Genomic DNA, 14,114 nt, shown 5'->3' on the forward strand with positions numbered 1-14,114 from the left:
CAGTGTGCAACAACTTTCTATATACCACAAATTCATATTGCCAGACTACTGTCTATTGCTACATAGATAAATAACTTTGCAAATTATTTACCGTCTTACATTTAATCAGGTTTTAGGTGACTAACATTCTTAAGGCAAATTCATTTACATGACTGGCAGTCTAGTTTCTTGGTATGCGCTACCAAAAATAAAACAAAAATGCATCCGAGAGGCAATGAACAACATGAATGAAATTTATTCTCTCACCTCTGTATCCACAGAAGTTACTTCCTAGAATGGAGAGAAGCACTTACCCCTTATACTCTTTCTTATAATAATAATGTGATTTTTCATTTAGCATTTTGTGCAAATCCAGTAAAACATTAAGGTGCATTTTAAGAGGTGAAAGTTGCAATGCATTAGAAGATTATATATTTTTGGATGCTCTTGACAAATAGATCTGGGAATATAGGGAAGTATCAATTTAAAGCTACAGAACCCTTTTAAGAACTATGCATCTCTATTGTCACTAGTTATAAGATCTGACGAGCCCAAAAGGATTTTATGTAACAAATGACACTGTGCAATATGAAACTGCAGCTAAGAGTGGATTTTCTAAGCACATATTGAACTACATTAGAACTTGTCTGTTATATTGCTGTGTAAGATGCTATTGAATATTTTGCTGATTTTTATGTGAGAATAAAAACTGGCCTTTAAGAGAATACCCTTTTACTATATAGCTGTGTACTTAAGTGCAATCACAGTGCAATCGCATTTGTCAATATAAAACCAAACTAAGCAAGCATATTTTGGTGAAGTTGTTATAACTCCACACACACCAAAAATGCTTAGTGCTTTTTTTAAGTCTCATACATCATTTCATTTTTGCAATTTCAAATGCCCCGATAGGACTTTGTATGGAAGTAACTGGCTACTAAGGTTCAGAGGATTTTGGAACAAAGCAGAGACTTTAAACTGAATGCTGTAGTCATCTCTGGGAAAGACAAAGGTGGTAAATTATCGATTAGCTTTATATTTAGACGCATCCCTGGGTTCACTGCTAGGATTGCTCCAATCATCAGCTTCAGGTGTAGTCTTGTAGTGTCGCCATGCTGACTTATTAAAAACCGGAAGTCTTTCAAATGATTCACTTGAAAGAGCCTATAAAATGATAAGAGCAATGGTAAGAAACTGTTTGAGAGACGTAAAGTGCTATACATGATAACCAATGCTTTGTGAACACTAACTTCTGCATCCAACAAAAGCTTCAACTATTTAACATTGTATGTATGCCCCACACATGAAATTTTAGAAGCCACTTTGACTAAACTTCTGGTGACCCAGTTAAAAATGAAGTTTACCATATTGCAATAAAAATCCATGAAAAAATCATTTTGAAATGCTCCCATCTCCAAGGAAATGGAAGCTACAAAGAGAATAAAAAGAAAGCAATAAAAATAAAAGTTTTAGAGGAGATCCCTTTGGGTCCTTTTAGGGGAATGGCTGTAGATCAGTGACTCCAGCCTACTGTACTCCCTTCAGGAGTCTGATTTGTCTTGCGTATCCCCAATTTTTACCTCAGTTAAAAACCACTTGTTTACGAAATCACACAAAAATACAAAAAGGTCATAGTACACCATTACTGGAAAATTGCTTATTTTCTCATTTTTATCATATAATTATAAAATAAATCCTTTGGAATATAAATATTGTATAAATACATTTCAACATACCCGTATATAAAGTGGTACAAACAAGTCACTGTCTGTATGAAATTTTAGTTTGTACTGACATCACTTTTCATGAAGTAAACGTAAGCAAATTTAGTTGAGAACTATAGCAGTACATCATGGGGGGAGAGGAATCTCTCAGGTAAGTAACCAAGACTCAAATAATATAGGGCATTTAAAGCAAACTGCTTGAATCCAACCAAAAGGCTTATTTCAAGCCAGTGTACTTCAGACTGCTAGTCTGTGCAGCTGCACTGAGTAAGTACTTGATAAGCAATTATTCACAGGCCAGAGGTAGAGCTAACATGATTCATCTGAATCTAGAACTACAGCCAAATGGCTGTGCAAAATCCAGACAAGTCTGAGATTGTGTTAGTGGGTCAAGTGGAAGCAGCTGGAAGAGGTGGCAGAATTCAAAGAGGGACTGCAACTGCCAGTTGTAACACAGGTCCATAAATTGGGGTTTCTGATAGATCCTGGAATGCTCTTGGATGCACTGGTAGCAGTTATTTCTATGCTTTGCATTTTCCTGAGCCGGTAAGCTCACCCAACTACTCACTTTCTCTGCAATGAGGACCCAGCTACACTTAACGTATCTTTGTTTCTAAAGTGTAGACACAGGTCAAGTGCATTACACTCTGTAATCTTGAGTTGACACTCAGAAGCTGAAGCTAGTGGAGAATTGCTACCACATGCTTACTCAGCACAGTTGCACAGATTTATCTAATTTATCTGAGGCCTAGTTACCTACCTGAAAGATGCCTCTCCCCCTACCCCATGATATACTGCTTTAGTTGAACCCTGCAGAAACACTCAAGATGAACTCCCTAAATATACAGGAAAGGATGTGGTGGGCAGAACATTCTCCATGAGGATTTCTCTATTTTGGAAGCTATTTCTCACTTGTCTACCCAGAGCCCGGAATTTGTTGTCTGGAAATGTTGTAAAGCTCAAGGTTGGGGTGGTATTTTTAAACTTTTATTGTTAAAACTGCAGAGGAAGGTACAGCCTGAGGCAGCTATATTATTGGTAACTCTTTATTGGTATTTGTTACTTTTTTTGGCTTTCGGGATAACGTCCAGAGCACTGGATGGGCATCTATAGATATATTTTTAAAATCGGAACAAATAAATCAATATGCAACAAAGGCTCCACATTTGAGATTCTGAGTAAGTCTTTCACATTGAATGTATGAGCAAAGAGCAGCAACACAGGCCTTTCACCTTTTTTAGGTGTAAAGAGCTGCCCAAAAGCAGTGCCCAATGTCTCTCAAGAGTCCACAGATTCCAAGACCAGAAGGAACTGATATGATCAGCTAGTCTGACATCCTATATGACACAGGCCATAGAACTTACCCAAAATAATTCCTACTACATATCTTTTAGAAAAACATCCAATTCTGATTTATAAACTTGCCAATGATGGAGAATCAATCCTTGGTAAATTCAAAACAATGATTATCTATCCTTCATTGCCAAGGGTTAAGGGTGATCCTAAAGGGCTGAGGCCCAAAGATAGGAGAAGTAAAAGTGAGGAAAAAGGAGGACAAGAAAAGAACAGAAATTGAACATTTTAACCTTTACCATTATTCTATACTCCCATCTACACTTCACTAGGGATGCTAGTGCATAGTTGACTACCTAAAAAGCATAGGCTGTATGAGAGAGTCAGCGCGAGGGGAGGGGTGGGAAACAGGAGACAGTGCTGTGGGAAGCCAGCTTAAAAGACGGTTCCCCCCAGCACCATCTCCGCAGTGCCACCTGTCCCCCTTTCCTCTCCAAGTGCCTCTGATAGAGGCAGCAGGAGGGATAGGGGAGGCTGTTCTGACAGCAGCCCCTGTCCACAGGAGTCCTGGGGGGAGCTGGGGCCCCCCCATGGACAGGACTGCTGCCACCAAGGAGCCCCTGTTGGCTGCAGCCTGGGCTGGCCACAGCCAGAAGCTGCTGGACTTGGCACAAGCTGGGACCAAGCAGGTCCCACTTGCGCTAGTTTGGGATGCTGCACCTCTGAATTTTAAATGTAGTAAGAGCCCAGTGGCTCTTACTACATTTAAAATGTAGAGTCACAGTGCAGTTGACTCATGAGCCAACACGAGCCAGGACTGTTGAGTCCTGGCTTGAGCTGGTTCCAGAAGCTACCTCCGCTGGAGCTCTGCAAAGCGGTACTTATCGACTATTTCTGCAATCGATACAAATTGTATCAAGTACACAATTAGCTAGATAACCGCAATTTAATATCCTTACACTCTACTCCTGTTCTCTCAATTTAATTGTAGTCACAAGTGTTAGAAAACAAAACAACAAAATTATTAACAAATACTGCCTGCCATGACCTGAGGCTCTTTGATATCTCATCACTTTAATATTGATCAAAATCAGAATAGGAAACAAAGACCCAATAATTAAGAGATTAAAAAATACTGGAAACAAACTAATGCAATATCAAACCCTGTGGTCAAAAATGAACATCTATAACTTCCATTTTAAGTATTCTGTTTGTCTGATATAAAGTACAAAAAATACAAATAAAAAAACCGTAGAGATACTAGGGAAAAATTTTGAATGTGAAATGAGAAGCAGTTGACTGTTTTGCCTGACAAAAGAATTCATTATATTAAATGAATTATGATGGAATTAAGTTGTTACCTTCAAATAAATTACAGCATCAGTACCCACGCCTTCCATTGAATAGAGTTTGAGATCACCTTGAAAGTATCTCGCATAAAGACGAGAGATTGGCAAACCATACCCAAATCCAGCCTATAAAACAAAACAAAAAAACTTGTGGTGAGATAAAAATCAATATTCTGTAGCAGCTATAATTATTTATCAAAAGAAGATTAAAGAACACCAATTACTATATTTGCATCCATTTGCCCATCAGACTTTCTTTTGCTCCCCAGTCTATATAACATATTGCAGCCTGCCTCCATAAAATTTACTCGCTTAAATATGAAACGAGAAAAATTACTAACAGCAGCAGTATGTTTTGGCAACATACAAAAATAAAGACTAAATCTTTAGTAGACTAGCACATGCTTGCTATTACTTTCTGAACTACACAATTATTTTAGCAGATCAAACAGTAAGTAGTCCCCAGAAAACAAGAGGATGATGCTCTCTACAGCTCTTTTGTAAGATCGCTTGTGCTGCAATATTCCACTCATTGTTAGTGGCACTAAGTATCTGACAGCAGTTTATTATCTTCGATTAAAATATGAAAAAGCAAGACATAGCCCTACACACTTCAGCTGATCTAATAATATACATCAATGATAGCGGATGGCATGTCGCAACAAATCGCCATGGAGGACAGAAATGAGATGTAGTGAAAGTAATGACTGCAACTTTATTCAATTATATACATTAGGGGGTTGTGCCCCCTGCTTACTGCACTCACCAACCCCACCCCTGGCGGGGGGAAGGCAACCCTGGCTCTTCCTGCCAGCCACCAAGGAGGGCCAGGCTGCAGCCACACCAGCCTAGACACCTTCATAGAATCATAGAACTGGAAGAGACCTCAGAAGGTCATCAAGTCCAGCCCCCTGCTCTAGGCAGGACCAATTCCAACTAAATCAACCCGGCCAGGGCTTTGTCAAGCCGAGACTTAAACACCTCTAGGGATGGAGACTCCCTAGGTAACCCATTCCAGTGCTTTACCACCCTCCTAGTGAAATAGTTTTTCCTAATATCCAACCTGGACCTCTTCCACCACAACTTGAGACCATTGCTCCTTGTTCTGCCATCTGTCACTACTGAGAACAGCCTCTCTCCATCCTCTTTGGAACCTCCCTTCAGGAAGTTGAAGGCTGCTATCAAATCCCCCCTCACTCTTCTCTTCTGCAGACTAAACAGACCCAAGTCCCTCAGCCTCTCCTCATAAGTCATATGCTCCAGTCCCCTAATCATTTTGGTTGCCCTCCGCTGGACCCTCTCCAATGCGTCCACATCCTTTTTGTAGTGGGGGACCCAGAACTGGACACAATACTGCAGATGCAGCCTCACCAAAGCCGAATAAAGGGGAATGATGACATCTCTGGATCTGCTGGCAATGCTCCTCTTAATGCAACCTAATATGCCATTAGCCTTCTTGGGTACAAGGGCGCACTGTTGACTCATATCCAGCTTCTCATCCACTGTAACCCCCAGGTCCTTTTCTGCAGAAATACTACTTAACCGGTTGGTCCCCAGCTTGTAACTAGGCTTGGAATTCTTCCATCCCAAGTGCAGGACTCTACACTTGTCCTTGTTGAACCTCATCAGATTTCTTGTGGCCCAATCCTCCAATTTGTCTAAGTCATTCTGTACCCTATCTCTGCCCTTAAGCGTATCTACCTCTCCCCCTCAGCTTAGTGTCATCCGCAAACTTGCTGAGGGTACAATCCATCCCCTCATCCAGATCATTAATAAAGATATTGAACAAAACCGGTCCTAGAACCGAACCTTGGGGCACTCCGCTAGAAACCGACCGCCATCCTGACATCGAGCCATTGATCACTACCCGCTGGGCCCGGCCTTCTATCCATCTTACCGTCCATTTATCCAATCCACAATCCCTTAACTTGCTGGCAAGAATATTGTGGGAGACCGTATCAAAAGCCTTGCTAAAGTCAAGGTATATAACATCCACTGACTTCCCCATGTCCACCGAGCCAGTTACCTCATCATAGAAGCTAATCAGATTGGTCAGGCACGACTTGCCCTTTGTGAATCCATACTGATTATTCCCAATCATTTTCCTCTCATCCAAGTGCCTCAATATGGATTCCTTAAGGATCCCTTCCATGATTTTTCCAGGAACCGAGGTAAGACTGACCGGCCTATAGTTCCCTTCTTCCCTTTTTTGAAGATGGGCACTACATTTGCCTTTTTCCAGTCATCCGGGATTTCTCCCGATCTCCATGAGTTTTCAAAGATAATAGCCAAAGGCTCTACAATGACATTTGCCAACTCCCTCAGTACCCTTGGATGCACTAAGTCTGGACCCATGGATTTATGTACGTTTAGCTTTTCTAAATAGTTCCTAACCTGTTCTTTACCCACCACAGGTTGTCCATCTTCATCCCATCTTGCGTCACTTGGCGCAGAAGTCCAGGAGCCAACCTTGTCCGTGAATACAGAGGCAAAGAAAGCATTGAGTACTTCCCACATCATCTGTCACTAGGTTACCTCCTTCATCTGCACACCCTCTCTGATCACCTTCTTCTTGTTAACATGCCTGTAGAAACCTTTCTTGTTATCCTTCACATCCTTAGCCAGTCGCAATTCCATTTGCGCTTTTGCCTTCCTGATAACCCCCTGGCATTCTCGAGCTATACCTTTAAACTCCTCCCTGGTCATTTGTCCAAGTTTCCACTCTTTGTAAGCTTCCTTTTTGTGCTTAAGTTCACCAAGGATTTCTCCTGTAAGCCAGTCCGGTCTCCTACCATGTTTGCCTCTCTTGCTACGCGTCGGGATGGTTTCTTTCTGTGCCTTCAATAAGGCTTCTTTAAAATACTGCCAGCTGTCCTGGACTCCTTTCCCCTTCATGTTAACATCCCAGGGGATTCTGTCCATCAGATCTCGGAGGGATTCAGAATCTGCTTTTTTGAAGTCCAAGGTGTGTATTTTACTACTCTCTTCTTCCTTTGGTCAGGATCCTGAAATCTACTATCTCATGATCACTGCTTCCCAGGTTGTCACCCACTTCCACTTCCCCTATTAGTTCCTCCCTGTTTGTGAGCAGAAGGTCAAGCTGCGCACGGCCCCTGATCGAATCCTTCAGCACCTGTGTCAAGAAGTTATCCCCAACATTCTCCAAAAACTTCCTGGATTGCCTGTGTACTGCCGTATAGGTTTCCCAGCAGATGTCAGGGTGATTAAAGTCCCCCACGAGAACCAGGGCCTGCGATCTGGAAGCTTCGCTCAGTTGTCCGAAGAAAGCCTCATCTACCTCATCCACCTGATTTGGTGGCCTGTAGCAAACACCAACCACAACATCAATGCTGTTGTTTGCTCCTTTAAACTTAACCCATAGACTCTCAACAGGTTTTTCTCTCTCTTTATACTGGAGTTCAGAGCAATCGTAGTGCTCTCTTACATATAGTGCAACTCCTCCTCCTTTTCTACCCTGCCTGTTGTTCCTGAACAGTCTATACCCTTCCATGACCGCGCTCCAGTCATGCGAGCCATCCCTCTGTTATCCCAATTAAATCATATTTCTTGGTCTGGGCCAGGGCCTCCAGTTCTTCCTGTTTGTTGCCCAGGCCTCTCGCATTAGTGTACAAACACTTCAGGTAACCAGTTGATCGTCCTATCTTCTCCATTTGAAACATGGGTCCTCCTTTCTTGCCCCTTCCTCTCTGCATTTCTTCCCGGTATCCGACTTCCCCACTCCCCTCAGGATTTTGGTCACTGTCCCCCGATGAACTTAGTTTAAAGCCCTCCTCACTAGGTTTGTAAGCCTGCCCACGAAGATGCTCCTTCCTCTCTTCGTTAGGTGGATCCCATCTCTTCCTAACAATCCTTGTGCCCGGAACAGAGTCCCATGGTCGAAGAAACCAAAGCCCTCTCTGCGACACCATCTGTGCAACCACGCATTTACGTCCTCAGTTCGAGGATCCCTGCCCAGTCCTTTCCCTTCAACAGGGAGGATGGACGAGAACACCACTTGCGCTCTGAATTCTTGGATCCTTCTTCCCAGCACAACATAATCCGCAGTAACACGCTCAAGATCATTCTTGACCGTATCATTAGTTCCCATGTGGAGAAGCAGGAAGGGGTAGCGATCCGAAGGTTTGATCAGCTTGGTAAGCCTCTCAGTGACATCCTGAATGCGAGCTCCCAGTAAGCAGCACACCTCTCGAGATTCCAGGTCCGGACGGCAGAGGGATGGCTCAGTCCCTCTTAGGAGGGAGTCCCCGACCACCACCACCCGTCGTTTCGTTTTTGGAGGTGGTGGCCGTGGAACCCCCATCCATAGAGCTACGCATCCCATGCCTTCCAGTAGATGGTGTTCCCTTCTGGTTTCTTCCTTGTGAGGTCCCTTCCAGAGCTTTCAGCACTGCAGAGCCTGTGGAGAGAGCTTGAAAGCGATTGCTTACCTCTATAGCATCGGGGGATTCCCGTGCTGGCCTTTTTCCCCTTCTAGAAGTTACATGCTGCCAGTTCTCTTCTTGGTCACGTACTGCCCTCTCTGGCTCTTCTGCCTGCCGTTCTTGAAAGATTAAATGCTGCCTTCTATCGAGGAAGTCTTCATCCTCTCTGATCAAGCGTAGGGTCAACACTTGGGCCTCCAGTCCTCTAATTTTTTCTTCCAAAATGTCGACCAGCTTGCACTTGGTGCAGATGGAATCCGTTCTTTCTTCGGGGAGGAAGACAAACATGGCACACGCTGTGCAGGTAACAACAGCAGACCCATCACCAACCATCACTGCTGTCCTGGAAAAGGAATTTAAAAAGAAAGGCAAGAGAACCTCCCGCCCTTCCCTCTCCTCTTCCAAACTCCCTCTCAAAACTCCCTGTTAGCACTCACCTGTTGCAAGCTCCTTGGTCGCTTACCCACTGCCTTATAAAGCCCCTCCCCCTACCAAGGCTCAGCCAATCAGCAGAGGCTTCTAGAATTCAAACTTTAATTAGAAGCCAACAGTTTCCACCTGCCAATCACAGCACAAACTGTTCGCAAGCTCCTTGGTCGCTTGCCCGCTTGCCCCTTCTCCCTCCTCCTTCTCACCCCACAAGCCAGGGTCCTTTTTCCCTCCCCGAGCCAGGGTCCTTTCTTCCTCCCTTCCGCCAGCCAGGGCCCTTTCTCTCCCTACCTCCGTCATACAGCCCAGGGCTGCCCAGCTGCCCGCTGGGAGCGGAAGACAAGGAGGAGACAAGTCAGTGCAGCAGCTCCCCCAGATGGCTCAGGGGTGCTCTAGCAGCTGTGGTAAGTACAGCTGCTGGGGAGAGGGTGAGTCTCCAGGGGGGCAGCCAGATTCCGGGCAGTCAGGCACTGTGTTCTAGCTCCCCAAGAGCCTGACGGTTGGAGAGACCCCAAAAGGCCACTGCTGGCACATAAGCCTGGCTGGGAGCTGCACTCCTAGCGCCTGCCCCCTCACTCCTGGGCTTTCACGGCTCTGATGTGGGTCTGCCAGTTACTGTTCCGTGGTTCTTGGCATTGAAAGCCCTGTGGGGTAGGGGTGGGGGTGGAGAAAATGGAGGAGGGGGTTGGTTTAAAATAGCAATTCCAAGTGGCGAGGGGAAGCAGCGAGGTCAGGCTTGTGCTGGGAGAGGAGGGAGGAAGCAGGTGGGACGCAAAGTAATGTGATGTCACTCTGTCATCCTGCAGGAATTTCTTTTTTAATATTATACACAAAACAGTAATAGACAGTTTTTGCAATGGTTGCACATTCATCAAAAAAATGTAAAAGAGCTCTCCTCCTGAACGTTAAGGCCTCAATATAAGCCACACACTACTTGAAAGACAGACTCCTCACATTCATAGGCTTGAAATGATTACACACTAAGACTAAGATCCCCAGTTACACATGAGACAAGTCAAGAGACCCTATCATGACCCTAGCTTATAGAAATAAGGGTTATCATACTAGCAGTCTTTTCTCTCACTGCAGATGGTGGAACGAGTTTTTACCTGCAGACCCTAGCTTCCAGCCCCTGTTCCAGAGTGAGGAGAGTTACTGGGTGAGCTTGCACTCTCCTCACCATCAATTACCCCAATCAGGAGGATAGAACAGTGGGTAGGTGAGCAGTGTTCCCTCCAATTTTTTCCATTCATGTGCAGAACAAATTTTGTTGTGTACCAAGGCACATGCGGACATGCACCACCAGTGGAAACACATGCTGGTGGCTGTGAGCGCTCTGCTCATCAGCTGGGAGGCATCTCAATCTCTCCTGGGTGGACACCTAAGCACACTGCTTATAGGGAACACGGGTGAGCTGATGAGCCAAAATTGGCCCATCATTTCAAGACTGATAAGAAGAGTACAGAAAGCAGCAAAGGAGAGAAAGGAACAGAGCTAGCTGAGCCCAATTTCACATAGATGTCCAAGACCGACCTCAGTTCCTATCAGGCCGGAGAGAAGGGCCTAAAGCCCAGGATACAATGCCAACAGCACTGCCGCAAGAGACTATAAAGGCCTTGGTGAACAGCACAGTGAGATACAAAACTAAGGGAGTCTAAACAGGTTTTCTATGACGCAAGAAGGCAGGATCCCTGTTTTAGTCCTCCCCCTACCATCCTGTGATGAATCATTGCTATTCAAAAACCTAAGTCTAGGAGTTCCAGCTGAGGCTGAGAATCACCATACATGTTGTATGTTTGAGTCCCTCTATATTGGCAAAGACTATCCACAGCAAGAAAGCAGACTGCAAGAAAGTACTCGAAAACTATGCTCTTACAAAGTAATGAACAATAATGAACAAAAAGTCTGACCTACAGCAAAACAACAAGAAAGGGAAACCAAAAGCACAAGAAAAGGACCAAAATGCTCATTGAACATTCAGTCTCTTATATATTCTAGTCCAGTGATTCCCAAACTTTTCGGCATCACATCCCCTTTTTGATTGTTGAGAAACCCTCACGCCTCTCTCCCTCCAAAATAGCAGCAAAACTTGTTGAGAAAAAAACAAACAAACAAACCCTCCCCCCCCCACACACACACACCAAACAAACAAACCCAAACGAACAAAAAAGGAACTGACCAGGGCCGAAAAACAGTGAACAGTCATGGCCCCTTTAATTCCCAGGACCACTGTTTTTTAAAAAAGATGCTGGTACTCCAGGGGAAAAATCCCCCTCCCCCCAAAGGTTGCCCTCTTAAGAACAGAGCAGGCATTGCCCTTTTAAGGCGGACATTTTTAAAAGTCTGCCTGGGATGCTCCATCCTCCCCCTGTCTCAGCCAGCCCAAGCTCTGCGTGTTCCGGCAGACACCTGAGCCAGGAAAAACAGAAAATATCGGACATTTCACATGGTATTTTCTGAATTTTTTTACTGGACGGACTGGGCTCTTTCTTGGTGGCGAGCTCTGCCTCGGGCTTCCTGTAGTCAGCCACAGTTTCTTCAGCAGTTGCTAACTTGGGGACGCCTGGGGCAGAGCAGCTGGGATGGTGCTGGGTTGGTCCAGTAGCGCTGCATCTCGGCGCTGTGGGACCAACCCGGCAGCCCCCCAGCTGCTCTACGCCAGGCGTCGGCGAGAAAAGCCTGGCCTGCTGGGGGGGGGGGGAGAATAGAGTGCACTAGCTGCGCCGCCCCCCTCCTGCCCCCCCAGCAGACCAGGGAGACGCGAGCGGTGGGACCGCCGAGACGCGCCGCGGTCCCACTGCCCACGTCCTCTGCGGCTTTGCTCCGCGTCTCCCTGGTCTGCTGGGGGGGCCCCCCAGCAGACCAGGGAGACGCAGACCACCTTTTCTTGCCGCGGAGGACGCGGGCGGCGGGACCACAGCACGTCTGGGCAGTCCCGCCGCCCGCGTCCTCCGCGGCGAGAAAAGCCCCGTTCGTAAGTAGGGATCCGACGCAAGTCGGATCCACGTAACTCGGGGACTGCCTGTAATCCATACAAACAAAATGTATAAATCCTGTAACAAGGAATACATTACTGAAAGACCAAATCTGAAAAATATGCGGCATTCAGCAACTCCCATTGTTCTTAATGGAAGTTACTGGGTGCTGCACATTTTTGTAGATCTAGCATAGAAGGTACTATGAAGAGGAACAGAATGACATGTCACTACTGAAGACCAAACACTAAAATGAATTAGCCTGACACAAAACACATTACAAATGTTTTGATTTGATTTTTACACAATACAGATTTAAACCTATGTAAAAGTCATTTTTTAAAAATTGATACAAACTCACTTCCTACTTATCTGCAGTGCTCTGTTCATGCTATAGCACTGAAAAAGTAGCTCAGCTAATTGGGCACAATTTCATGTGTACGAAAAAAACTAAATTCTAGTTAGTTTAAATACTAAACATCTTTTACATTAATCTGTTTTAAAATGCTGTACATGTAGTCATTTCTAAGCATACAATGTTCACAACACTCAAATAAGTAATTTCCTACTCCAAAGATGAGATGCTAAAAATGAACAACAGTGAAGACTGAGTAGCATTCTTTTCTCCTGGTAAGTGTTGCCTACACTGATATACTGATTACACCTAATTTCTGCAATAGAAAAAACTTCAAGAAATTTTAATGTAGAAAAAAAGAATCATCCAGAAGAGAGATTAAAGAATGTAACTGCATTTACATTCTGAAAAAAATATTTTACCCTGACCTACAGATACTTACCAAAGGTGCAGCTCTGGTTGGCTCCAAACTAGGCCTAGGTGCTGTTGAGTACATGTAGTTAAACAGTCGATCTATTTTTCTCAGAGGGACGCCACCTCCCTGATCACTTATCTACACAAAAAAAAAAAAAAATTATCAAGGTTTACTTAAACTCTTATCTGCTCAGAAACAGAAAATTCATATCATCAAACAAACAAAGCATGATGTAAATCACTTATATAAACACTGATGCAAATTGAATGAGTGCAAGAACCTATATGGAGTACATAGTTTAGTGTTTGCAAAATTAAAGATCAATTTCTTGAAAACATTACTAACATGAGTATTTCTTTGAAAATCAGCTCAATAGGTTAAAAATATTATTAGTTTACCTTTATGGATAGATCTTCTTTTCCCAAAGTGACTAATGTTTTAATTGATGGATAGCCTTCTTTCCTACCTTCATGTAATTCCACTGTAGCTCTCATTGAGTTCTAAAGTTAAAACAGTATGTTTTAGATTCTGATTTATTGTCTCTCTCAATGTTACCATATTTTTGGTAACAATATACAAATCAATATGTTTTCACTATGTTATTCTGAAAAAAATCTTCTGAATAAAACTGCCCTAAATTTGTATATATAAATACAGAAAAGCATATATACTTGAGTGAACTGAAGATGTGCTTGCCAGCAAGTCAAATGTCAAATTATTACATTTTTATATTGTAATACTTCACTGAAATTAACTGAATATCTCTGTTGAACACAATGCCAGAAAGCACAAGACAATACAGCAGAACATCAGAGTTATGAATACCAGAGTTACAAACTTACTAATCAACCATACCCCTCATTTGGAACTGGGAGAAAGACCAACCCTCCCCCCCCAAAAAGAACCAACACCATACAAACCACCAAAAACAAAAACAAAAACAACAACAACACAGCCCAGGCGGCGGCTTTGCTCTGGTGTCCCTGGTCTGCTGGGGGGGGGGGGGGGGTCCAGCGGCTTTGCTGGACCCCCCTAGCAGACCAGGGGGACAGGAGCAAAGCCGCAGAGCACACCCGCAGCGGGACAGCCGCGGCGCGCCTGGACTGTCCTGCTGCAGTCGTGCTCCGCGTCTTTGCTCCGGGTCTCCCAGGTC

The 14,114-nt window shown here is 44.3% G+C and overlaps 1 protein-coding gene across 1 annotated transcript in view; it reads right to left on the reverse strand.

Annotated features, from left to right (window-relative positions):
* Nucleotides 1–210: 210 nt before the first annotated feature.
* PDK3 (pyruvate dehydrogenase kinase 3) overlaps nucleotides 211–14,114 on the reverse strand; it is a 73,812-nt gene continuing 59,908 nt past the window's right edge. The window contains exons 8-11 of the mRNA XM_075913292.2: nucleotides 13,360–13,461; nucleotides 12,989–13,099; nucleotides 4,358–4,471; nucleotides 211–1,143 (exon numbers count right to left, since the gene is read on the reverse strand). Of these exons, the coding sequence (XP_075769407.1) occupies nucleotides 1,000–1,143; nucleotides 4,358–4,471; nucleotides 12,989–13,099; nucleotides 13,360–13,461 (471 nt within the window). The 3' untranslated portion in view covers nucleotides 211–999. The remainder of the gene's footprint in view (nucleotides 1,144–4,357; nucleotides 4,472–12,988; nucleotides 13,100–13,359; nucleotides 13,462–14,114) is intronic.

This window comes from Pelodiscus sinensis, chromosome 1 (genome assembly GCF_052426305.1).
Source record: "Pelodiscus sinensis isolate ZL-2025 chromosome 1, ASM5242630v1, whole genome shotgun sequence".
Classification (NCBI taxonomy): domain Eukaryota; kingdom Metazoa; phylum Chordata; order Testudines; family Trionychidae; genus Pelodiscus; species Pelodiscus sinensis.